This window comes from Schistocerca cancellata, chromosome 2, assembly GCF_023864275.1.
Source record: "Schistocerca cancellata isolate TAMUIC-IGC-003103 chromosome 2, iqSchCanc2.1, whole genome shotgun sequence".
In the NCBI taxonomy this organism is placed as follows: domain Eukaryota; kingdom Metazoa; phylum Arthropoda; class Insecta; order Orthoptera; family Acrididae; genus Schistocerca; species Schistocerca cancellata.
Window position 1 is genome coordinate 44,345,591 of NC_064627.1, and position 27,308 is coordinate 44,372,898.

A 27,308-nucleotide genomic window follows, 5' to 3' on the forward strand; every position below is an offset into this window, starting at 1 on the left:
CATTTCAGCGAATAGCAGATAAGGTTGAGAAGACCAGTCTTGTGCATGGAGTTTCTACGAAGCTGACAATTTGCAGCATTGTCCCCAGAACTGATCGTGGCCCTTAGGTTCTGAGTCGAGTGGATGAACTTCAAAGATTCTGTGACAAGCTAGACTTCGACTTTCTGGACTTACGCCATAGGGTTGAGAACTGTAGGTTTCCCCTAAATGGGTTAGGTGTGCAGTAAAAATCAGAGGCTGTTACTTAGGTAGCTGACTGCGTGCGGGGTGCACAGAAGGGTTTTTCAGATTAGGCGACTCTCCGCCCAATTCAGATAACGATATCTGTAGGAAACCTGAAAGAGGCAATGTGAGATCGAAAGAAATACTCCCACAGGTGAGCGTATTAAAATTGTAACTGTTAACTGCCGAAGTCTTCGCAACAAAGTGTCAGAGTTACCAACGCTCCTGAAAAGCAATGAAGCTCACATAATACAAGGTACAGAAAGCTGGCTGAAACCTGACATTGGTAGCAGTGAGATTTCTGGGGAAGATTTAAGTGTGTATCGAAAGGATAGGCTAATATGAAATGGAGGCCTTGTGTTTGTAACGGCGTAGAAGACGCCCAGATCCACCGAAGTGGAAACTGAAGTTGCATGTAAAATAGTTTGGGCAAGACTCAACATCAGGGGTGGGCACACAGTGGTACCTGGATCCTTCCATCAGCCACCACACTCATCTCCTGATGTAACAGAGAACTGTATGTACAGAACACATCAGTTAGCTTGTACGTTAGTTCCCCAATAATACTGTAACCATTCTTCTTCTTCTTCAGTAGCTCTACAGCCCTTGGTGAGCCTTGGCTTCTTCAACAATCTTCCTCCACACTTCTCGGTTATTTGCTGCTCTTTTCCACCCCCGGACTCCCATATTGCTGATATCCATTATTACCTCATCGATCCATCTTCTTCTAGGTCTCCCTTTTCGCCTAACTGAATGGATCATACCTTTCATCATTTTCTTTGGAATTCTGTCCTCTGCCATTCTCTCCAAGTGTCCTAGCCATCGTATTCGCTGTGATTTCACAAATTTTACTATGTTCCTGCCTTGTATTAACTCTTGTAATTCGGCATTGTAGCGTATTCTCCAGACTTCTTCCTCCCTTATTGGCCCATAGATTTTGCGTAGTATTTTCCGCTCAATGCTTCTTAGAGCATTTTTATCGTGTTCTGTCAACGTCCATACCTCTGAGCCGTATGTGATAACTGGGAGGACTAGGGAATTATATATTAGCAGTTTAGTTTTTCTTGTAACAAGGCTATTTTTGAAGAGCTGCATATTTGCAAAGTAAGCTCTGTTTCCTGCTTGTATTCTTTCCCTTATAGCCTTTCCAATACTGTTATCATTTGTTATTAGGGCTCCCAAGTAGTTAAAAGAGGACACTCCATTGAAGCATTTCCCATTGATGTTTAGGTTTTTAGGGGTTCTTCTGGCCTCAGATTGTGACATTACCATATATTTTGTTTTGTTTTCATTTACTATGAGGCCAATTTTTAAGGCTTCTGTTTCCATTGCCCGGTATGTTTCTAGGAGTGTATTGATATTTCTTCCTACTATAGCAATGTCATCAGCGTATGCACATATCTGCCTAGTTTTCATAAATATGGTGCCTCTTTTGTTGATTTTATTTACTGCACTATGCAGGGCTATGTTGAATAGGACAGTAGAGAGACTATCCCCTTGCTTCACACCTTTATTAAAGTCAAAGCTATCACTTGTTCTGCTAAGGACCTTTACTTTTGCTCTTGTCTCTGTCATTGCCATTCTGATTAGTCTTATTAATTTAGCACATATACCAACTTCTTTCAGTACTCTATATAGTTCTTGCCGATTTATGCTGTCAAAGGCTTGTTTGAAATCGATGAATAAGAAATGCAGATCTATATCGTATTCATAGAACTTTTCCATCATTTGCCTTATCACAAATATTTGATCAGTTGTTCCTCTGCCTGGTCGAAAGCCACACTGATATTCCCCTAGCATGCCTTCTGCACACTTCTGTACCTTTTCGTTTAATATACTTGTGAAGATCTTATAAGCTGTACTTAGGAGTGTTACACCTCTATAGTTTTCACATGCTGTTCTGTCCCCTTTCTTATAAATGGGGACTATTATTCCAATTTTCCAATTATCTGGCATAGTTTCTGTTTCCCATATATCTGATATTAATGTGTGCAGTTCCTTTATTACAGCCTCACCACCAGTTTTTATTAATTCAGCAATTATGCTGTCTTCCCCAGGGGCTCGATTGTTTTTTGACTTGTGCACAGACTGGGAGACCTCTTGTAGTGTTGGCTTTCTTGCCTCATTGGTTTCATTGTCTACTTCCAGCTCCACTCTTCCCTCCTGTGCAGCTGTCTCTTCATCTTCTAGGCTGGTGCTTAGTGTATCTTTGAAATACTCTGCCCATCTTCCCACTATCTGTTCTTCCTCCCTTATCATTTTCCCATCTTTACTGGAACAGGCCGTTATTTTTGGTTGGAATCTATTCTTCATTTTGCCTATGGCATGATAGAACTTTCTTATTTCACTCTGTTCCTTTAGTTCTTCTAGTTCTTGAAATTTCTTCTTAATCCACTCTCTTTTCTTTCTCTTGCACAGTCTGTTAGCTCTTCTCCTTAATTCTCTATATTGTTCCACATTATTTCTGGTTTCGCTCTGTAGCACTTTTGTTCTTGCCCTGTTCTTTTCCTCTATTGCTGACCTGCAATCTTCATCAAACCACTCCTGGGTTCTTCTGTTCCTTCTTATGCCTATTATTTCCTCTGCAGCATCCTTAATGGCTTTTTCAAACCTGTTCCATCTTTCATCTACTCCTACTGTGGTCTCTTCATTGCTCAGCTTTCTGCTTAGTGTTACTTTGTATTTTTTTACTTCATCAGGGATGTTCAGTTTGTCTGTATTCCATTTCATCATCTTTCCCATTCTGTTGCCCTTTGTTAGTGACAGTTTCTCTCTCAAGACTGATTTTATCAAAAAGTGGTCTGAATCACAGTTTGGTCCTCTGCAGCTCCGTACATCCGTAACTGACGTGGAGTGGCGTGCAATCACTAAAATATGGTCAATCTGATTGACTACTCCATTGGCTGCAGACTTCCAAGTACCCAGATGGATCCTTTTATGTGGAAAGCAGGTACTTTTAATAATCATATTATTCCTTGCTGCGAATTGGCATAGTAAGTCTCCATTCTCATTGTTTTCTTCATGTAGTGAATATTTTCCAGAAACTCCATACGGATGTTCATTCCTCCCTATTTTTGCATTAAAATCTCCTATTTCCAGCATCAGGTCATATTTAGGTACTGCACAGCATACTTTTTCCAAGTCTTCGTAGAATTGTTCTTTAATTATATCCTCTTTTTCCTCTGTTGGTGCATGTGCATTAACTATTGATATATTCCTAAATTTACCTTTTAGTCTGAGTCTGCACATCCTTTCATTTATAGGTTCAAATTCTAGAAGGCTTTTCCTAATTTCCCTAGTTATTATAAACCCTGTTCCAAGTTGGCCTGTTCTTTCTTCTGGTCCACTATATACCAATGAGTACTCAGGTTTATCTATCTGCCCATTCCCCTGCCATCTTATTTCCTGTAGCCCTACAATACCATATTTGAATTTTAAAATTTCATTGGCTATTTCTTTCATTTTTCCAGGCTGAAGCATTGTCCTCACATTCCACGATGCTACTGTTAGATCCTTTATCCGTTTTCTTTGCCGGGGTCGTGATACATGCTTTCCATCCAGTTTCCGAGGCTTCTGTTTAATTTCCATAATATTCTTTTTTTTTACAGTATGGGGTTATTAGCCCCATGCCCAACCCCCAACCTGGAGGACCAGGATTTGTATGAGGTTTACTCCTCTAGGGAAGCTGGCTTCACTACGCCTCTAGAGCCCTCCCTGCCCTATGTTGTGGGACACACTTTGTCTGGCTCCTCTGTCAAGACCAGTCCGGCTTGGGAGACCCTGCCAGTAGCTATGCTACCGCCGGCATAGCTCTCGACTTCACCGAAGCACGCAAACCCAAACACTGAAGGTGTCTACTATAAGGCGGTGTCCCCTGGGAGGGTACTGTAACCATTGGTTGAGTCTTTAATCATCCAACAACTAATTGGGAAAATTACAGTTTTGTTAGTGGTGGGTATGATAAGACGTCTCGTACAACATAACAAAACGCCTTCTCTGAAAACTACCTAAACAGATAGTTAGGAACCCTACTCAAGTTGTTGTTGTTGTGGTCTTCAGTTCTGAGACTGGCTTGATGCAGCTCTCCATGCTACTCTATCCTGTGCAAGCTTATTCATCTCCCAGTACCTACTGCAACCTAAATCCTTCTGAATCTGCTTGGTGTATTCATCTCTTGGTCTCTCTCTATGATTTTTACCCTCCACGCTGCCCTCCAATACTAAATTGGTGATCCCTTGATGCCTCAGAACATGTCCTACCATCCGATCCCTTCTTCTAGTCAAGTTGTGCCACAAACTTCTCTTCACCCCAATCCTATTCAATACTTCCTCATTAGTTATGTGATCTACCCATCTAATCTTCAGCATTCTTCTGTAGCACCACATTTCAAAAGCTTCTATTCTCTTCTTGTCTAAACTATTTATCGTCCATGTTTCACTTCCATACATGGCTACACTCCATACAAATACGTTCAGAAACTACTTTCTGAGATTTAAATCTATACTCAATGTTAACAAATTTCTCTTCTTCAGAAACGCTTATCTTCCCATTGCCAGTCTACATTTTATATCCTCTCTACTTCGACCATCATCAGTTAGTTATTTTGCTCCCCAAATAGCAAAACTCCTTTACTACTTTGTCTCATTTCCTAATCTAATTCCCTCAGCATCACCCGACTTAGACTACATTCCATTATCCTCGTTTTGCTTTTGTTGATGTTCATCTTATATTCTCCCTTCAAGACACCATCCATTCCGTTCAACTGCTCTTCCAAGTCCTTTGCTGTCTCTGACAGAATTACAATGTCATCTTCGAACCTCAAAGTTTTTATTTCTTCTCCACGGACTTTAATGCCTACTCCGGATTTTTCTTTTGTTTCCTTCACTGCTTGCTCAATATACAGATTGAATAACATTGGGAACAGGCTACAACCCTGTCTCACTCCCTTCCCAACAACTGCTTCCCTTTCATGCCTCTCAACTCTTATAACTGCCATTTGGTTTCTATACAAATTGTAAATAGCCTTTCGCTCCCTATATTTTACCCCTACCACCTTCAGAATTTGAAAGAGAGTATTCCAGTCAACATTGTCAAAAGCTATCTCTAAGTCTACAAATGCTAGAAACGTAGGTTTGCCTTTCCTTAATCTAGCTTCTAAGATAAGCTGTAGGGTCAGTATTGCCTCACGTGTTCCAGGATTTTTACGGAATCCAAACTGATCTTCCCCAAGGTCGGCTTCTACTACTTTTTCCATTCGTCTGTAAAGAATTAACGTTGGTATTTTCCAGCCGTGACTTATTAAACTGATAGTTCGGTAATTTTCACATCTGTCAACACCTGCTTTCTTTGGGATTGGAATTATTATATTCTTCTTGAAGTCTGAGGATATTTCGCCTGTCTCATTCATCTTGCTCACCAGATGGTAGAGTTTTGTCAGGACTGGCTCTCCCAAGGCCGTCAGTAGTTCTAATGGAATGTTGTCTACTCCCGGGGCCTTGTTTCGACTCAGGTCTTTCAGTGCTCTGTCGAACTCTTCACGCAGTATTATATCTCCCATTTCATCTTCATCTACATCTACATCCTCTTCCATTTCCATAATATTGTCCTCAAGTACATCGCCCTTGTATAGACCCTTTATATACTCCTTCCACCTTTCTGCTTTCCCTTCTTTACTTAGAACTGGGTTTCCATCTGAGCTCTTGATATTCATACAAGTGGTTCTCTTTTCTCCAAAGGTCTCTTTAATTTTCCTGTAGGCAGTATCTATCTTACCCCTAGTGAGATAAGCCTCTACATCCTTACATTTATCCTCTAGCCATGCCTGCTTAGCCATTTTGCACTTCCTGTCGATCTCATTTTTGAGACGTTTGTATTCCATTTTGCCTGCTTCATTTACTGCATTTTTATATTTTCTCCTTTCATCAATTAAATTCAATATTTCTTCTGTTACCCAAGGATTTCTACTAGCCCTCGTCTTTTTACCTACTTGATCCTCTGCTGCCTTCACTACTTCATCCCTCAAAGCTACCCATTCTTCTTCTACTGTATTTCTTTCCCCCATTCCTGCCATTTGTTCCCTTACGCTCTCCCTGAAACTCTGTATGACCTCTGGTTTAGTCAGTTTATTCAGGTCCCATCTCCTTAAATTCCCACCTTTTTGCAGTTTCTTCAGTTTTAATCTACAGTTCATAACCAATAGATTGTGGTCAGAGTCCACATCTGCCCCTGGAAATGTCTTACAATTTAAAACCTGGTTCCTAAATCTCTGTCTTACCATTATATAATCTATCTGATACCTTTTAGTATCTCCAGGGCTCTTCCATGTATACAACCTTCTTTCATGATTCTTGAACCAAGTGTTAGCTATGATTAAGTTATGCTCTGCACAAAATTCTACCAGGCGGCTTCCTCTTTCATTTCATACCCTCAATCCATATTCACCTACTACGTTTCCTTCTCTCCCTTTTCCTACTACCGAATTCCAGTCACCCATGACTATTAAATTTTCGTCTCCCTTCACTATCTGAATAATTTCTTTTATTTCATCATACATTTCTTCAATTTCTTCGTCATCTGCAGTGCTAGTTGGCATATAAACTTGTACTACTGTAGTAGGCGTGAGCTTCGTGTCTACTTGGCCACAATAATGCGTTCACTATGCTGTTTGTAGTAGCTTATCCGCATTCCTATTTTTTGATTCATTATTAAACCTACTCCTGCATTACCACTATTTGACTTTGTATTTACGACCCTGTATTCGCCTGACCAAAAGTCTTGTTCCTCCTGCCACCGAACTTCACTAATTCCCACTATATCTAACTTTAACCTATCCATTTCCCTTTTTAAATTTTCTAACCTACCTGCCCGATTAAGGGATCTGACATTCCACGCCCCGATCCGTAGAACGCCAGTTTTCTTTCTCCTGATGACGACGTCCTCTTGAGTAGTCCCCGCCCGGAGATTCAAATGGGGGACTATTTTAGCTCCGGAATATTTTACCCAAGAGGACGCCATCATCATTAACCATACAATAAAGCTGCATGCCCTCGGGAAAAATTACGGCTGTAGTTTCCCCTTGCTTTCAACCGTTCGCAGTACCAGCACAGCAAGGCCGTTTTGGTTAGTGTTACAAGGCCAGATCAGTCAATCATCCACGACTGTTGCCCCTGCATCTACTGAAAAGGCTGCGGCCCCTCTTCAGTAACCACGCGTTTGTCTGGCCTCTCAACAGATACCCCTCCGTTGTGGTTGTACCTACGGTACGGCTATCTGTATCGCTGAGGCACGCAAGCCTTCCCACCAACGGCAAGGTCCATGGTTCATTGGGGAGGCCCCTACTCAAGATAAAAATATGTTCTATCTAATGGCAACAAATAGACCCAACCTCTTTGAAGCTGTCCTCATCGAAACTGGTGCCAGTGACCATGACTCGGTTGTGGAATCACCCCACGAAACTAACCTTGCCAAATTCGTTCTAACCACGCCGACCCTGCGATCGCTGCGGGACTATGGTGTCAGCGAAAGAAGAAGAAGAAGAAGAATATATAGGCTCAGTAAAATAGATAAAAAATCAGTAGTGCCATAACTCAATGAGGAACTTGAAACTTTCAGGACAGGGTAGGAGCATGTAGAGGAACTATGGTTCAATATAAAAGAATATTTGACCATGCAATGGATAGATATGTACCTAATAATCCATCGTAGATCTCTCGAACAAAAAACCACGAGCAGTTCTTAGGAAAAAAAGCACAGGCCATACCCGTCTACAAGAAGGGTAATTGAAGTGATCCACGAAACTACCGTCCAATATCCTTGACACTGATTTGTTGTAGAATTTTAGGATGTATTCTGAGCTCAAACATAATGGGGTATCTCGAATAGAATAACCTCCTCAATGCCAAACTGTATGGATTCCGAAAACGTCGAACAAGTGAAACACAACTCGCGCTTTTCTCACATGACATACTGAAAGCTTTGGATCAAGGCAGTCGGTTATATGCAGCATTTCTTGATTTCCGAAAAGAATTTGATTCTGCACCTCACCTACGCTTATTGTCGAAAGTATAATCATACGGGGCATCAAGTGAAATTTGTGACTGTGTTGAGGACTTTTTGATAGGGAGGACACAGCATGTTATCTTGGATGGACAGGCATCACCAGATGTAGAAGTAACTGCAGTTGTGCCCCAGGTAAGTGTTTTAGGATCCTTGTTGTTCGTGTTTTATATTAATGCCGTTGCAGACAATATTAATAGCGACCTCAGACTTTTTGCAGATAATGCATTTATCTATAATGAAGTATTGTCGAAAGAAGCTGTTTAAATATTCAGTCGGATCTTGATAAGATTTCAAAGTGGTGCAAAAATTGGCAACTTGCTTTAAATATTCAGAAATGGAAAATTGTGCACTTCATAAAACGAAAGAACGTATAATATCAATGAGTCACAGTTGGAATAGGCCAACTCATACAAATACCTGGGTGTAACTCTTCGTAGGAATATGAAATGGAATGATCACACAGGCTCAGTCGAAGGTAAAGCAGGTGGTAGACTTCGTTTTATTGGTAGATTACTGGGGAAGTGCAATCGGTCTACAAAGGAGATTGCTTACAAATCACTCGTGCGACTAGTTCCAGAAATTATTCAGGTGTGTGGGACCTATGCCAAAGAGGACTAACAGGGGATATTGAACATATACGGACAAGGGCAGCACGAATGGTCACAGGTTTGTTTGATCCGTGGCAGAGGGTCACAGAGATAGTGAAGGAGCTGAACTGGAAGACTCGTGATGATAGACGTAAACCATCCCTAGAAAGTCTGTTAACAAAGGTTTAAGAACCGTCTTTAAATGATGACTCTAGGAATATACTACAACCCTCTACGTATCACACACATACGGATCGTGAGGATATGGTCAGAATAATTGCTGCACTCATATAGGCATTCAAGCAATTATTCTTTCCCCGCTTCATACATGAATGGAAGAAACCCTAGTAACTGGCACAATGAGAGTACCCTCTGCAGTTCACTTCACGGTGGTTTGTAGAGTATAAATGTAGATGTAGACTATTTACACATGCGTTTATCGAACAATAGTCATTTGCTTGTGGGGCTGTTTTCTATAATTTTGGGATATCTGTCAGCGGGACCAGATTTCGAAGATTTAAATTTTGTGTCTTGCATTGCACTTCGTGCGTCACCCACTAATGTCAAAATATTTCGCAACACCTTACGTACAGTGTGACAGTTACTCCAAAACTGAGGATCAGTTTGATCAATTGGTTTGCACGTGTGCACACGTTGTTTGACAAACCAGTAGACAGCAAACATCAATTTTGACAAACACGTTTGATCGCTTGCAGTATCCTTTATCCTGATATCCTTTCAGCCTGACAAGCGACGGGAATGTGGAACTGCATCAAACCAATCTTGGGTTTGTTAACCGAAGCGTGTGTGCCACTTGTGTTTATTTAATTCAAAAAAACTAACCAATAATACCGAGAAGACACACCAAGTTGCTGACAGGCACGACAAAAAACACTCACGAATGCTTTCGGCCACAGCCTTCGTCAGTAAAAGAGACACACACACACACACACACACACACACACACACACACGCACACAAGAAAGTACATCTCAAACATACACGGCCACCGATTCCGGCATCTCGGGCCGGATGGTTTAAATTGTCTGTTAATTGCGTCTTTTAATTGTGCCTGTGTGCAACTTGACGTGTCGTCTTTACGGTAAGTAGCAATATGTCTTTTCCTACATTGTTGATATTCCTACTTGGAGTTTTCATTGTTCAGGAATACAAAGAATAGTTCCCACGCAAAGGTTAGCGAAGAACTAACGGAATTGGTAGAAAACTGCTGTCGTATTTCTCGTATCTACAGTTGTACTCTTTCTTGTTCTTTCTGATTCAGCTTTCTTCACCTAAATACATACTCCGGAAGCCACCGTGGTGAATGGCGGAGGACACTTCTAGTCATTTCCTTTCCTGTTCAGCCGGCCGCGGTGGCCGAGTGGTTCTAGGCGCTTCAGTCCGGGACCGCGCGACTGCTACGGTCGCAGGTTCGAATCCTGCCTCGGGCATGGATGTGTGTGACGGCCTTAGGTTAGATAGGTTTAAGTAGTTCTAAGTTCTAAGGGACTGATGACCTCCGATGTTAAGTCCCATAGTGCTCAGAGCCATTTGAACCATTTGAACCTTTCCTGTTCACTCACAAATGGAGCGAGGGATAAACGAATGTTCTCCGTACGAGCCCTGATTTCTGTATCTTGTCTTCACGGTCCTTACGCGATATATACGTTAGTGGCAGTAGAATCGGTTTGCAGTCAGCTTTGAATTCCGGTTCTCGCTGTTGGTTGCACAAGACAACACAGACCTTATTATCCTTCCTTAACGATCTCTCTATCGTCTGGGTGCTAACCGTAAAGAATAATGAAAAGACGCACTTCAAGACATGCCAAACTGCCAGAGAACGGATTATTGTGCGTGACAGTATACACTCATTGCATTTTAAGGAATGCGATTGTAACTGTGCTTCAAGCAAGATGTCACAGTGTTTCAAGAATCACTAACCTTTCGGGAACGGAGAGCTTCATGTTGAAATTCTGCCATACAGGTTAAACTTTTCCGTGATTTCGAAAAGAAAGAACACCATGCGAAAGCCATGGTGGATTTAATAAAGTCTTGGTGAATTCCTCATTATGTCCTTTTCCGCATCGATCTCTATATGGAGATGCTTTTAGCCCTAACCATTTCTCCTTTGCTTTTTTTGTGCTGCGTCGACTCATTTAACGACGGTCATCACTGAACTACAAGGCTAAGGATTTTTGTTATAAAATAAAAGGTCTTTGTGAGACACTGAACGCTGACTCCACGTGTATAAGGAAGAATGAATGTTGAATTTCTTAGTAAGTTCAAATGTTCAAATGTGTGTGAAATCTTATGGGACTTAACTGCTAAGGTCATCAGTGCCTAAGCTTACACACTACTTAACCTAAATTATCCTAAGGACAAACACACACACCCATGCCAGAGGGAGGACTCGAACATCCACCGGGACCGGTCTTAACAAGTCCTTTCGATGAAATTTTAAAATTTATTCGGTTTTGGATGTTTTTTATTGCACTTTGTCCATCGTTCATGAATGGAATTCTGTTTATTTATCAATTTTCATGTTAAGTATTCTTTTGAGGCAAATGTTTGCTGAAAATTTTACTTTTCTGAATTACATATTTCCAGAACGGATTGCTGTTACCAAGGGTTTCAGGCACTTGTACAACGAATCGAGACAGTTGTAAGTACCGACACGAAAGTAACTGTATTTACTCGATCATTCTTCCAAAATAAATAGTTTTCAAATCACGAAACTGAAACAACAAGGTAAAAAATATCATCACTGGCATTAACAAAGTAAAAAAAAAAAATCGTTTCACAAGGAATTCTGAAACGTAGGCTAGCAGATGAGTTTACAGCTAATTTCTGAAGTGACATTAGTATGGCAATATGAACGTACTTGGATACAAACGAGGGGAAAAAAAGACTTCATTCAGTTATAGAAATCAGGCATGACATGTAACTGAACAATTCCTTAGCGCTTTTTGCGATTGTCATGGATTTCTGGTTTTCTACAAAAGATTTTATAGTGTGTGGCAGACGTTTAGAAGAAATATTAACAACAGTTACATTAGCGTAGCTGCGGTAAATCTCTCACTTTACGACCTGGTGGTCTCACAAAAGCCAAAATGAAAGGCGAAGAGTAAAAGATGTGGTGTCGTGAAGTACGAGGATTCCAAGTGTTGCCCATGTGATGCAGTTTTAGTTTTCGGATTTTTCCGTAGAAGCCTGATTTGGAACATTAAAGTAAATTTTTCCGTTTATTGTGAATTGACAAACGACAGCAATGTTGGGACACAATAATTAAACCGTTGTGATAATGCTGTACAGAGTCTTCGGGTACAATTTCATGTAAAACTACATTATTGGATAAAGGTTCTTGTCTACACTGAATCCGGAACTGACTTCGACAATGCGAGGAATATAATCTTTATGTATACGATGCTGCTTATTTGATTCCGACAGCCACATCGTAGGTTTCAGATCCAGCATGATTCATTGCTTTGCATTCCCAATTTCTCAGTCTGCTACAGATGGAGAAGAAAATTAAACTGCAGCGCATTATTTCGTGGCGCGCCTGTAATCGAAGAATTAGTTCCGCAAGTCACCGCAGAGGCTCCTACGCCAGCGATAGTACCGCCACGGCGACTTTTGCTAGCCGTCAGTCGTAACAACTGACACTGCTGCGTGAGTGACACTTCGTTGCTAGTTTCGAAGATAGGTAAGTGGTCTTTCACAAGAAAAACCGTCCTTAGCGTCAAGGGCAGCACACCTGCAGTTTGTGGATGAGCCACGTAAGTTATTGTCATCTTCATTAGCCTAAACTTAATTGTAGCAGTGTTTGAATGCTCCTGTTTGACTGCAACCCGCCTAGCCATCAACTGTAACCTCTTGATATGTGGTGTCTTTGAGAAAGGCTTTATGTGCATTCTTCTATAGCGAAAATTAGTGCTTTGTACGGTAATGAGTGTGATGAGAAACGTCAACAATGAAATGTTGCAGGTAAAGTTGCTTGAATCTATGAAGACTATCTCTAGGCATATTTTATCGTTTTTGTGAACATATCAACAATCTTGTGCTCTTACGAAACTAAGTTTCGAATCACTCTGTTATTGTTGTTGATCTGTACTCTCAGAGATGCGCTGCGAAATATTTTGAATAGTACGCCCAGTACAGCTTTTCTTTCCTCATAGGAAATACATATTGCATCAGTAAGTAGCTAACATTTTATTCGAACTCTACGAAACTGACAGTTTATTAATGTAACGTTTGTGATGCTGAGTTCCTCAGTGATGTCAGGACGGTAAACAAAACTGTTCGTAAACTGAAACTCAGCAGAGGAAAATGTGAGAAACTAAGTGACAGACATTATTTACTCAAGCGCACAAAACGTTCAGGTTTTTAATAGTACCGTAGCAATGTTTATGTCTGTGGCTGCTCGGACGGATCTCAGCTCTGACACCTTGGTCAGGCTGACATACATTATTTTGCAATAACTATTTTTATTGTCTGTGATAACTCCATGTCTTGAATGGAGAATCCGGAGTATAATTTCGGAATGTATGCTACTTTTAATGAACAATTGACTTGTCTACTATTGTGACTATTCTTTGAATTAGTTAATAATTTTCAGTTTCCCATTTTCTTTCATAATGCTTTATCTTATAATTTGAAAGTAGTGTAATGCAAACGTGAACTGTCGAGTGTTCTGAGAATTTCAACTTTCAAAGACAATGCAACTGTCATTGATACCCTTCATGCTTCATTTGTGTACCCATAAATTGAAATAACTCTTGAGAATACCTCTCTCTCTGTCTGTCTCTCTCTCTCTCTCTCTCTCTCTCTCCGTGTGTGTGTGTGTGTGTGTGTGTGTGTGTGTGTGAGAGAGAGAGAGAGAGAGAGAGATGAACATATTAATTTGTGTATGTTAGCTTTTATAAGAATGTTTATTTTGAAGTGTACCATGCACTTACTGTGAGCTGTGTGTTTGTAATGATGATACAAAGTTCTAACTTAATTCAGTCTACCAATAGTTTCTTTGGTTAGCCCATATGTGTAAGGCTGGATCTCTGCAATGATGGGTATTGGATAGGTAATTAATTAATGTTGTATGTAAATTTGGTTATTACATAAATAGTAATGTTTGTATTTTGTACTTGTGATGCTTGCTGTTGTTTATGCAATACAAAATTGACAGATGATCTCAACTTTTGGCTAAAAAATGTCCATTATTTTTAAGGATATGTGCACATAAGATAGCGAGCATGTTGGAATGATATTAATTAGGGTGATTTTCAGTTGTGGACTGGGGGAATTAGACATTGGAGCATAACCCATCATGGCAGTTGAATATAGTACAAATTACTAAATAATTGGAAGCTAGTAATGTGTGGGTGTTAGTACAAACTTTCAACATAGTTGTGTAGTGAATGTCAATCACTGCTGTAAGTACCAGTATAAATGCATATGCTGTGTTGCTTTTATACATGGTTACATAGGAAAGATGGGATAATAAGGTAGTATAGATTTCTAATAATATAGAATACATATGATGCACCTGACTGGTATTGACATTAATGGAATCACCAGGTGATGGTAGTAGGTTGCCCAAGTATGTTGTGCTTCTGAAATTACCTTTTTGTGCTCTGTATTGAATATTTGCTTACCGACACTTTTTTAACAAATGCCTGGGGGTTAGTGAACAGCAGCCCATATTACTTGTTATCTACTCTCCTGCTGTTTATGGTCTTCCATCTAGTTCTTTGTCACTACTACTACTTTCTTTTTACTATTTTTCCAACTTTCAAATTCAATTATATGCCGCTCATTCATGTCTCTTAATTTGTTTTTGTGCAACAGATTTCAAAAATATAAGCTAATAACCTATCCACTATAATGCATTCCCTCTATTATTCTACAGTACTGAAAACTTTGGCATGTGGTGGTATGTGCTCAGCTGAACCTACAAATGCCAGATATTGGCTTTGTCTCATAATTTGATTATTGTGCTATGTGGTGTCATATGTGTACAAATAAAAAGAGAACAACACACTGTAAATATTTGTTTTGTGTCTGTGTTAGTTTTTGGCAAGTTAACAACAATACTGATCTATACCATAGCCTGAGGTCTAGATTAGATTGAAAAGCAAATGGTCAGTTGTCAGTAGTTGAAGTGGTATCAAACACTTCAGCAAACTGTACTGTGTGTGTACTTCAGATGTGTGTCTCTGTATTATTGAGTTTCTTCATAGTCCTGCTTTTTCTTCTAGTCTTCTGATTTATTTCCTTTATGCAAAGGTTTAGCCTCTTGCTGTAAGTGCAGTGACTCTCTAATAGAAACTTACTCTATTCAGTTTCTCAGATAAAATTTGTTGTTCATTAGTTCATGTAGGATAACTTTGTGGACTTCGCAAGTATGAGTTAGCAACTTGCAGAATGGCTTGAACAAAAATTGTCTTGTTTTAATTCTCGTACCTCTGAAAAGATGATTGAAGTAGATATGTGTTGTAGGTGTTGAAAAACAGCTGAAATCGTTAAAACTGAACAACGCCCCAAGGCTCGATGGAATACCACTGATTTGGCCCTTTTGTTAACTTAAATCGCCTACGGATTTCTTGAACAAAAAACCCTGCCTAATAGTTGGGGAAAAAAGCACAGGTCACACCTATGTACAAGAACAACAGCAGAAGTGATCCTCAAAGCTACCATCCAGTATCTTTGAAATCCATTTGTTGTAGGATCTTACAGCTGAGATCAAGCATAGTGAGGTATCTGTAAGACAATTACCTTCTCCATACCCAGAATGGATTGCAAAAATGTCGATCATATAAAACCTGACTTGCATTTTTCTCATATGATACACAGAAAGCCATGGATCAAGACAGTCGGATAGATCCAATATTTCTTGATTTCTGGGGAAAAAGAAAACATGACTCAGTACAACACCTATGGTTCTTTTAAAAAATATGATTGTATGGGGTATCAAGTGAAATTTGTGACTGGATTAAAATATTTTGGTAGAGAGGATGCAGCAAATTATCTTGAATAGAGAATCATGGATAGCTGTTGATGTAACTTTGGGTGTACCCAGGGAAGTGTGTTGGATCCATTGCTGAGCCTCAGAACTTTTCACAGATGACACATTTATCTACAATGAAGTACATTCTGAAAATTGCACAGATATTCAGTCAGATTTGGTAGTCTTTAAAGTGGTGCACAAATTGACAGTTTGCTTTAAATATTCAAAAGTGTAAAATTGTGCAATTCGTCAATTCATAAAGGAAAAAAAAAAAATATCCTGTCACTACAGTATCGTCATGTCAGTTGGAATTAGCAAATGCGTACAAGTACCCGGGTTAACACTTTGTAGGACATGAAATGGAATGTTGATGTAGTCCATCGTGGGTGGAGCAGATAGCACAGGTTTAGTTGTAGAATACTAGGGAAATGCAATCAGCCTACAGAGGAGACTGCTTAAGATTCATTTGTGTGACAAATCCAGGAATGTAGTTAGTGTGGGGGACTGACAGGGGTATGGAATGTATATAGAGAAGAGCAGCATGGAAGGTCACAGGTTTGACTTGTTGGAGAATGTTGCAGAGATGTTAAAGTATTAAAATGGCACACATTTGTACATAGATGTAAACTGTCCCGAAAAAGCCTACTTAACAAAGTTTCAAGAACCGACCTTAACTGATGGTTCTACAAATATACTACTACCCTCCTACAAGTCACTTCATATGGATCATGAGGACAAGATTATGTTACTTACAGCACACACAGAGACATTTAAACAGTGATTTTTCCAGTATTCCGTACGTGAATGAAACAGGGCAGGGGAACCTTATTAGTTCTATGGGACATAAGGTACCCTCTGCCATGCAATTCAGTGGTCTGTAGAATGTAGATGTAGATGTAGAATGCTTTATAATGCAGAATGGTATGAAGTAAAATGCTTTGCTATGGAGGGTTCTATTACAGGAGATTTGCTGTTGTCATTCTCCAATTTGTAGGACCTTATTGATTATGAACAATCACTGGAAGGAACCACATATATTAAAAATAGGCAGTTGTGCATGCAAAGTGATTTAAAATGGAACGACGACATAAAACTACTTACGGGTAAAGAAAATGTCAGACAAAGATTTGTTGAAAGGATCTTCAGGAAGTGTAGACCCATGACAAAAGGGGTAGGTCTAGGTTACAAAACCTTTCAACCAATTGCTTGCCGGTTTGGAGTCCACACCATATAGCACTGAAAGAGGAAACAGGGAAGATCCAAAGAAGTGCTGCAAGTTCTGTCCCAGTTTCATGTTGTAAGTGTGGAGTCAGGGAGGTGCTCTGCCAACTCCAGTGGCAGATGCTACAAGGGAGGTGTATCATGGTGAGGTTTGCTGTTAAAATTCTGAGAACATATGTTTATAGAAGAGTCGGCCAATATATTGCTCCCTTCAGTGTATATCTCTCAAAAAGAGAGTGAATGTAAAATTAGAGATATTAGAGGCCACACAAAGGGTTTACCAACATTTATTCCTCACTTGGACGGTTTGGGACTGGAACAGAAAAAGGGACGGTAACAGTAGTACACAAAGTACACTCCACCATATTCCATAATACAGCTTGTGGTGTATCTACGTAGGTGATAGCATACTCGACAAATTATTAGAAATTGCGTGAGTTTAAGATAGTGTCCGAACAGTTTGCAGGCTTTGCAGTAAATGATCCTGTGCACAAGCAGGCTCAGTGCATTTGCCAAATTATACACTATTGAATTTTTTTTGTAAACCTGCATTTGTGATGCAGCAGTATGCAACACTTATAATGTTTATATATGACAACTTTTCGGTGCGTATCATTCATTAGTTACGTCTACATTAAAATAGTGGAAATCGTACAATGGAAAATCCAGGATGGAATGTAACAATATTAGAGAAGGAAAGTTGCTGGAGATGCTGAGTCGCAGGTATCTGTAATGAACATGTATGCCATATTGAAACTGTGCTGTAGTTTGACTACAACAAAATGTTGTGGCTGTGAGCTGTTAAGCACATTTAGTATATGTTATGGCTTGACTGCTAACACTTGGTTTAAGAATCATGAAAGAAGGTTGTATGCATGGAAGAACCCTGGAGATACTAAAAGGTATCAGATAGATTATATAATGGTAAGACAGAGATTTAGGAACCAGGTTTTAAATTGTAAGACATTTCCAGGGGCAGATGTGGACTCTGACCACAATCTATTGGTTATGACCTGTAGATTAAAACTGAAGAAACTGCAAAAAGGTTGGAATTTAAGGAGATGGGACCTGAATAAACTGACTAAACCAGAGGTTGTACAGAGTTTCAGGGAGAGCATAAGGGAACAATTGACAGGAATGGGGAAAAGCAATACAGTAGAAGAAGAATGGGTAGCTTTGAGGGATGAAGTAGTGAAGGCAGCAGAGGATCAAGTAGGTAAAAAGATGAGGGCTAGAAGAAATCCTTGGGTAACAGAAGAAATATTGAATTTAATTGATGAAAGGAGAAAATATAAAAATGCAGTAAATGAAGCAGGCAAAAAGGAATACAAACGTCTCAAAAATGAGATCGACAGGAAGTGCAAAATGGCTAAGCAGGGATGGCTAGAGGACAAATGTAAAGATGTAGAGGCTTATCTCACTAGGGGTAAGATAGATACTGCCTACAGGAAAATTAAAGAGACCTTTGGAGATAAGAGAACCACTTGTATGAACATCAAGAGCCCAGATGGAAAACCCAATTCTAAGCAACGAAGGGAAGGCAGAAAGGTGGAAGGAGTATATAGAGGGTCTATACAAGGGCAATGTACTTGAGGACAATATTATGGAAATGGAAGAGGATGTAGATGAAGATGAAATGGGAGATAAGATACTGCGTGAAGAGTTTGACAGAGCACTGAAAGACCTGAGTCGAAACAAGGCCCCCGGAGTAGACAACATTCCATTGGAACTACTGACGGCCTGGGGAGAGCCAGTCCTGACAAAACTCTACCATCTGGTGAGCAAGATGTATGAAACAGGTGAAATACCCTCAGACTTCATGAAGAATATAATAATTCCAATCCCAAAGAAAGCAGGTGTTGACAGATGTGAAAATTACTGAACAATCAGTTTAATAAGCCACAGCTGCAAAATACTAACACGAATTCTTTACAGACGAATGGAAAAACTAGTAGAAGCCGACCTAGGGGAAGATCTGTTTGGATTCCGTAAAAATACTGGAACACGTGAGGCAATACTGACCTTACAACTTATCTTAGAAGAAAGATTAAGGAAAGGCAAACCTACATTTCTAGCATTTGTAGACTTAGAGAAAGCTTTCGACAGTGTTGACTGGAATACTCTCTTTCAAATTCTAACGGTGGCAGGGGTAAAGTACAGGGAGCGAAAGGCTATTTATAATTTGTACAGAAACCAGATGGCAGTTATAAGAGTCGAGGGACATGAAGGGGAAGCAGTTGTTGGGAAGGGAGTAAGACAGGGTTGTAGCCTCTCCCCGATGCTATTCAATCTGTATATTGAGCAAGCAGTAAAGAAAAGAAAAGAAAAAATTCGGAGTAGGTATTAAAATCCATGGAGAAGAAATAAAAACTTTGAGGTTTGCCGATAACATTGTAATTCTGTCAGAGACATCAAAGGACTTGGAAGAGCAGTTGAATGGAATGGATAGCGTCTTGAAAGGAGGATATAAGATGAACATCAACAAAAGCAAAACGAGGATAATGGAATGTAGTCTAAGTCGGGTGATGCTGAGGGAATTAGATTAGGAAATGAGACGCTTAGAGTAGTAAAGGAGTTTTGCTATTTGGGGAGCAAAATAACTGATGATGGTCGAAGTAGAGAGGATATAAAATGTACACTGGCAATGGCAAGGAAAGCTTTTCTGAAGAAGAGAAATTTGTCAACATTGAGTATAGATTTAAGTGTCAGGAAGTCATTTCTGAAAGTATTTGTATGGAGTGTAGCCATGTATGGAAGTGAAACATGGACGATAAATAGTTTAGACAAGAAGAGAATAGAAGCTTTTGAAATGTGGTGCTACAGAAGAATGCTGAAGATTAGATGGGTAGATCACATAACTAATGAGGAAGTATTGAATAGGATTGGGGAGAAGAGAAGTTTGTGGCACAACTTGACCAGAAGAAGGGATCGGTTGGTAGGACATGTTCTGAGGCATCAAGGGATCACCAATTTAGTATTGGAGGGCAGCGTGGAGGGTAAAAATTGTAGAGGGAGACCAAGAGATGAATACACTAAGCAGATTCTGAAGGATTTAGGTTGCAGTAGGTACTGGGAGATGAAGAAGCTTGCACAGGATAGAGTAGGACGGAGAGCTGCATCAAACCAGTCTCAGGACTGAAGACCACAACAACAAACAATGGCTTGACTGAATGTTTTACCTTTTCACTGTTTCCCTTAAGTACCATTTAGTCACCACAGGGATTCAACCACAATGATGGAGGACTAGCACTGAGGGGCAAAAGGTGTAATTGATATAATTCAGCCCAAAATAACATTGTGTTGAAGTTAAATTTACAGTGTTTTCCTTTATCTCTGTGTATGAAGTCTAGCGGACCTTGGAGGGTATGAGAGAAAAGTGACAAGTTGAAATTTGTCAGTCCATGAGACATGCACCTGTTGTGTAATTGGTAGTGCACTACCTCCAAAAGTTTTGAGTTCTGCTCAAATCCTAGTATGGCAAAAATAAAATATAAATAAGTAAAATAAAAGTCATAAATTATTCAGAGTTCAAGTAAATGAGACAGACAGGGATGGAAGACATATCTCTACTATTCTCGAGAATGTAAGCCTTAGGTGTGACAAGTTTCTCTACTCCAGCAATGTTATGGTGCTGATTGCTACAAATTATGCACCACTACTCGAAAACAGTACTTTCCCTGTACCTCAGTCAAAACAACAATGTGATTGACAGCCAAGCGTGGTAGTGGTCAATGTTGTTGGTTTATATTTGTGTGCTGTATTAGCAGCCGATTGTCTTGTTCTGGTTACATTCATGCACAGTGTGTTTACGTGCAGTGTTGAATTTGCTTTGAAGAGTAGTAATGGTCTTAAAACTTCTCTGCACACTATTGTAACTAGTATAGGACATCCATACTGCAAAATAGAGGTGTGAGCTTATAATGCCGAGAAATGGAGAAATAGTAAGGGAAATGTTGAAAGGAAACTATATTATTTTAAGACAAGGGGAAGACAAAGATGATAAATAACTTGAGAAAAAGCATTGCAAAGTTGGGAATAAACAGGGGGAAAAGCAACTGGAGATTTGATGATACAAAAGACTGACTTACAGTGACATCCATTAATTAAATTGGTGTTCATGCAATGGTATGAATAACATTTGTGTTCCGTAACCATCTTGATTCCGTAACCATCTGACTTGAAGTAAAATTTTGAGACACTGTCAGTAGAACATAACTCTCTGGAGGAATAGTCAGAAAATTTAAAATTTCAAAATTTACCTTTTATATCAAGCAAAAATTATTATTTCAAAATTATTTTACCATTGGCATAGGTTCATTATGTTGTGAAATTGCCATGTGTGTGATACACTAAGTTAGGGTGCTGCATTTCATCAGTGGGATGTTGGAAGTGTTTAGGGGCTGCATACTGCTTTCATAATAGCTCAGTGACAGTCGGTGCTGCTCAGCATTGATGGTGCAGTGGCCAAATCTGCACATTGCATATGTGCTGGGGACAAAATTGGGAAATTAGTAGCCCAAAGTTGCAATAATTGCTGTGCTGAAGATTAGCACCCACTTTCATGGGCCAACTGAACATTATCTAAATGTACTTTGTGATGGTGGCTATAACTTCATTGTGGCAATGATTATTGGAATATTTGCTTTTAGCACCTGCCAGTAAATTTATGGACTATAGTTAGGTGTGCATGAGATACTTACCGTCTCTAACTAGACCTTCAGGATGATGGCTGGTATCAGTGGACAGTGTGTGACCTCCAGTAATCTGTGGCAATAGTTGGTTAAAATTGACACTACATTCTACAGATGTAGAGCCATCACCACCTGCTGTGCCGAAGATTAGCATCCACTTTCATGGGCCATCTGAACATTATCTAAATGTACTTTGTGATGGTACCCCCCCCCCCCCCCCCCCACACACACACACACATATCCATCTGCACATACACAGACACAAGCAGACTTTACAAGTGTGGGTGTGTGGGTAAGTCTTTCCGCTCCCGGGATTGGAATGACTCCGTACCCTCTCCCTTAGAACCCACATCCTTTAGTCTTTACCTCTCCTTCCCTCTTTCCCTCTCCTTCCCTCTTTCCTGATGAAGCAACTGTTGGTTGCGAAAGCTTGAATTTTGTGAGTATGTTTGTGTTTTTGTGTGTCTATCAACGTGCCAGTGCTTGTAACTTACCAAACGAGAAAGTGTTGGTTGTTGACACACACACCAGTCCTTAAGTGCAGCAGTGATCACCTGCATGTCAAAAAATATGTATGTTGAATTTAAATGTTGCACAAGACTGTCATATCGCCATACCATGTTTGAAGCTTAATGTTACTTTGTATGCAAAAGAGGAACATATAAGACTGACTGTTAGGGCACCACCTTAAAACTTCACACTACTTTTAGTATCACTTTTGATACAGCAAAAAAATGTTGTAACATAGCTATGAACAGTAAACAAGGAGTGGATGAAGGGGATTTATTTCATGTGCTGTTGTGCCGACAGAATGTGGAAAGAGTTTTGCATTTCTTCTTGTGGTACAGAACTTGCTTAACTTTTGGTTTTGTAATGTTAGGTAGTCAGTTCATCAGCCGTTCTATATGACACCCAGTGCCAATGGAAAAGCAATTTTTATTCGCGTTACAGATTCTTACATTTTCATTTACTAAAGCAACCTTGAGTAAGCATGTTGTGCTATTTAATTCAAGGACACTTCTGTGCCCCAGCAATGATTGAGGGTCTGTGTAACTATATTTTGAAAGTAGTTCCATCGGCAAATCTGGCTTATTCCATGTTCAATCCTTACCGTCAGTAGATGAACTTGAATTAAATATTGCTGTGCTACACCAATTTGTGCCAGTTATGTAGAACCGTTGACATAAAATCACACTTTAATAAGAACTAAAATTATTTTTTTCTGTTGACATTGGGTGTTGAATAAAACAAGCCTCTATTCAGGCTGAGTCCATACAAATTGCAAAAATAAATCCAAGAATTTCTTCTGTAACACTAGTGGAATGCCATATGACCACACATGGAGGAAACCTGGTGAAGAGTTACAATGTTCGTAATTATACTACTTTGTGTAAGCATTTACACGTTAGTTTAAAAATTTCACAGTTTAATGAAGATTGCTTTGTTCTTGCAGGTGTTGCCATTCAGAGACACACCGCATGGTGGCCACCAAAACTGTGAATTGTTCGCCTCACGTGCTCCTTGGACCACGCCAGTGGTCCTTTATGTGCTCTTGGCCACAGTTATTGGGCAAATGTTATCCTATTACGAAGTTACTGCAGGGCTGGCCCAGACAATGGACAGAAATGGTGTTCAAAATCCCTCTAAATTGACTTGGTGCTCCAATGGTGGAAACATTAGGGAATGGATTTAAACAAGAACATAGAATTACCATGATGCTACAAGTTACCAATAACTGATCTTATTTATTTGCTGTTTCTAAATTCCTTATTTTTAGTGCATTGAGAAATAAGTGTATAAACAACCCGCTTCGTTATGGTGACTCCACCATCAGAGGAAACACCTACAGATGCATCACACCAGAAACGGTTGTCAGTGGATTTGTCATTGCCAGCCCGTTGCCATGGTGTAGATATTGCTTTCGATGTGAGAGAAATAATTCCTCGTGACAAACTAAAACAGGAATTTAATGGTAAACTGGCTCAATATGGCAACTTTCCAGATTTCAAAAACGATTGTAGAAATTCTTACCCATCTCAAGTGTCAGATACATCTCCAATCTTGGAGCCCATCTCCACCATTTCGTTACACACTGATCAGAAAGCAATCAGTGACACAGCAAATTGTGCTGTTAAATTTGAAGAAGGTACGAAAACATCAGCAGACAAAAATTCAGAAAGGGATAGCATCTGCAGCAGTAGCCCCTCCAGCAAGGATCATTCAGAGAAGACCAAAGTGCCGGATGGAGGTTGGGGCTGGGTGGTTGTGATTGCATCACTTGTCATCAGCATGATAGCTGATGGTGTAAGTTTCTCCTTTGGGTTATTATTCATACAGTTGCTGGATCATTTTGGTGAGAGCAAGAGCAAAACATCTTGGATTGGAAGTCTGTTCATGGCAGTCCCACTTTTATCTGGACCGGTTGGAAGTGCTTTGGTAGACAGGTGAGCACAAATAAATTTCTTGAATATTGTTGGTACTATTCAGATATTATTTTCATCTCAATATTAATAGATTTTGAACAGTTAAAACACCTGAATCAGAATAACAGTGACAGCTAGTTGTTTATGGGACAGCTACTGTGGCAGCAACCAAAGCAAGAGTGTGTTCGTACCTCCTTCTGTCCCATGCACAGTCACATCATATTGCTCTGCTATCTCACCTGCAAGTTAAGTCAGTCATTGACAACAGTTGTGATTCATTATGTAATTGTTGTTTTGTTCTTGCATGCTTTGTTTGTGTGTGATATTTTTGTACTACAGAGTGTATGAAACTAACTACAAAATTTCTTTAGAAAGTGATAAGACCTGCAAAGTAAACTCAGTACTACACATTAACAGAAAACATTTGACTGTGCTCAGTATGGAACTGCACAGCTGCTGCTACTGGAGCAATATTGCTCTTGCATGCTACGTCTCCTGCCACCCCTTTCTGTGCTTATGTCGGTCATTCATTATTCTGATCCTGTTATAGTGTAAATATTTAATCTGAAATGTATGTGTGTGGAACTTAAATGTCTTACAAGAAAAACCCCAGATGAATATCATCTAGAGAGTAATGACAGAAATTATTTGCGAGACTGGCAGTGTGTTTGTTATATTGAATAATTTGTAGTCAGTTCTGGCATTAATTTGCCGGTATCTTCTCACTACTCAGTACATTATGTTCCCATCTCTCAGAAGAAGCTTTGATTTTTAACATCCACGTAACAGTGTGGTCAAAACTATGTTTAATTCTGTCGGAATTCTGTGGCATTTGCTAATTTTGGAAAAAAATAGCTCTTTTTCAGGGAATGTTATTTAAAAGTTTTCATCCGACATGGCAGCTATCACCACTTATTCGCTAGTTCGGTCACAGGAGCTGCAGAAAAGGCAATCATATGCCAAATTGTTAAATGTTACTGTATGATTTTGGAAGACAATTGTAGACTCATTAACAGTTAAGGAAAGAACAAAGAAAGTCTTACATAAATGGAATTGTAGCTCGTTTTTGTGTAATAGTAATAATGAAATAAAGTTTGGGAGGAGGTGAGGAAGGGTATGTTATTTTTGTTGAGTGTTACTCTCTCAGCTTCTCCAGTGCCAATGTAGAAATTCCATGTAGCAGACTGTGATTATTGCTTTTTAATTTCTAAATGTCTCTTAATTTCAGGCTTTGTAACCTTTTATTTTTTTAAATTCTTGAAACAGGACATTTGGCTTCCTGAACTTAGAGTTCATTTTACTGTTTTTCCTCTGAAGCAAGTGACTTAAGATACTTGCAGAAGCCCTTTCAGCTACAAAATTTGTCTAATTTTGCTGGAAGTATGTTGTAAAAAATATTTTTATAGACTAAATAAACTTACTTTTAATAACAGTAACAATACATTTTCTCATTCTGACAATTCCAATAATTTGTAAAATGTTTCTCATTAGCTGTTAACTTTTTAGGTACGGCTGCCGTTGGATGACCATTATAGGAGGCATTGTTTCTGGCATAGGTCTTACATTGAGTGCGTTTGCTGATTCTGTGGAGATGTTGTACATTACATTTGGTCTGATTGCTGGCTTGGGATTAGGACTGTGTTACGTGACAGCAATTGTTAGCATTGCTTACTGGTTTGATAAGAAGAGGACTTTGGCGACTGGTCTGGGCTCATGTGGCACTGGAATTGGTACCTTCATCTATGCACCAATGACGACTTACTTTATTGAAGAGTATGGATGGCGTGGGACGACGCTGCTCCTAGCTGGTACATTCTTCAACATGTGTGTATGTGGAGCACTGATGCGTGATCCAGATTGGTTGGTGCTTGAGCAGAGAAAGCAAGCCACAAGCCACTTGTACAAATCTGGACGAGCGTCTTCAAGTTGTGCCTCTGTATCTGGCCGATCAGATAATGCTGGTGACTTCCCGGGTGTAGATGGGATCCGCAAAATGCTCTCAAGTGGCCATTCGCCAGAATATGTGCTGACGACATTAGCTGCTAATTTGCAGGACACAGACTTACCCCCAGGAGAATCGGAGGTGGATGGTACAAAAACTCCAGCTTATAGTTCAGTTGTAAATCTCCCCACATTCATTCATAGAAGTGAGAAGGTATGTACTGAAACACTAATATGCAATCTTTCAAAAAATTGCCATAGTCAATAGGTTGCATGTGAACATGGAATAAATTCTTGTTACAAGGGCTAGTGCCATAACAATGGTGTTATTGGCTGTGTTAAAACGTCCAATTAGCGTTTTAACTGAAAGAGAGAATTCACAATCATTATGTTTCAGAAATGACTTGAATTAGTGTACCAGAGAATTGTCGGACAAACAGTATTAAAATTTAATCATTATAGAGATATCTTTCTACGTTGTACAATCATGTGTGGTTATTTCACATGTTTTCATCTTTCTTAAAACATAACTTTGTGGGACAAGTATTTAGTTCTGCATATAACTTTATTTAAAAGTGTAGCTGTACCAACTGTATAGGAGAAAAGTATTGGCAGAGGGAGCCAGGAGTTTCTGTTTTCGTAAGTTGTGCGATATCACTCAATAGAACAAAATTTAATGTGACATACTGAGAATCCATTGAACATGTTTCAAAAGTTGATACCATATCAGTGAATGTTGAGTCTGTGTTTTGAGCTGCTCTAATAGAATGAGCTGCATTTTTACATTGTAAAGCAGCTACATTTTGATATTAAAATGGTTACACATTTTTAAAAATTACTTGCCATAAAAAACATAAGGAGATGAATTCTAAAAGTGGCGAATGCTCATAAACCACAAACCCGTAATTACAAGAATTTTTGTAGTTGGAAACGTATATAATCCATGGCGCCCCCCCCCTCCCCCCTCCACACACACACACACACTTTCTGGGGAAAATAAAATAATACTTTCGCAGAAAGAAAGGCTATTGGGCTGCTAACATGTAGAATTTAAGTGGAGAAAGGAAGAATGAGAATGTTTAATACTGTCACCACATAAATACAGTAGAACCCCGCTTTTACCTTCCCAGAATTAACATTTTCCCATTGTTTATGACATTTTTTA

The 27,308-nt window shown here is 39.5% G+C and overlaps 1 protein-coding gene across 3 annotated transcripts in view; it reads left to right on the top strand.

Moving 5' to 3' along the window:
* Positions 1–27,308, top strand: part of LOC126161319 (uncharacterized) — a 295,371-nt gene that overhangs the window by 164,639 nt on the left and 103,424 nt on the right. The window contains exons 1-3 of one of the 3 annotated variants that reach the window (XM_049917070.1): positions 12,509–12,643; positions 23,233–24,223; positions 25,709–26,357. In XM_049917070.1, coding sequence (XP_049773027.1) covers positions 23,595–24,223; positions 25,709–26,357 — 1,278 coding nt within the window. In that variant the 5' untranslated portion in view covers positions 12,509–12,643; positions 23,233–23,594. Of the gene's footprint in view, positions 1–12,508; positions 12,644–12,786; positions 12,852–23,232; positions 24,224–25,708; positions 26,358–27,308 lie in introns of those variants that run through there. The other 2 variants (XM_049917071.1, XM_049917069.1) reach the window with 2 other exon arrangements.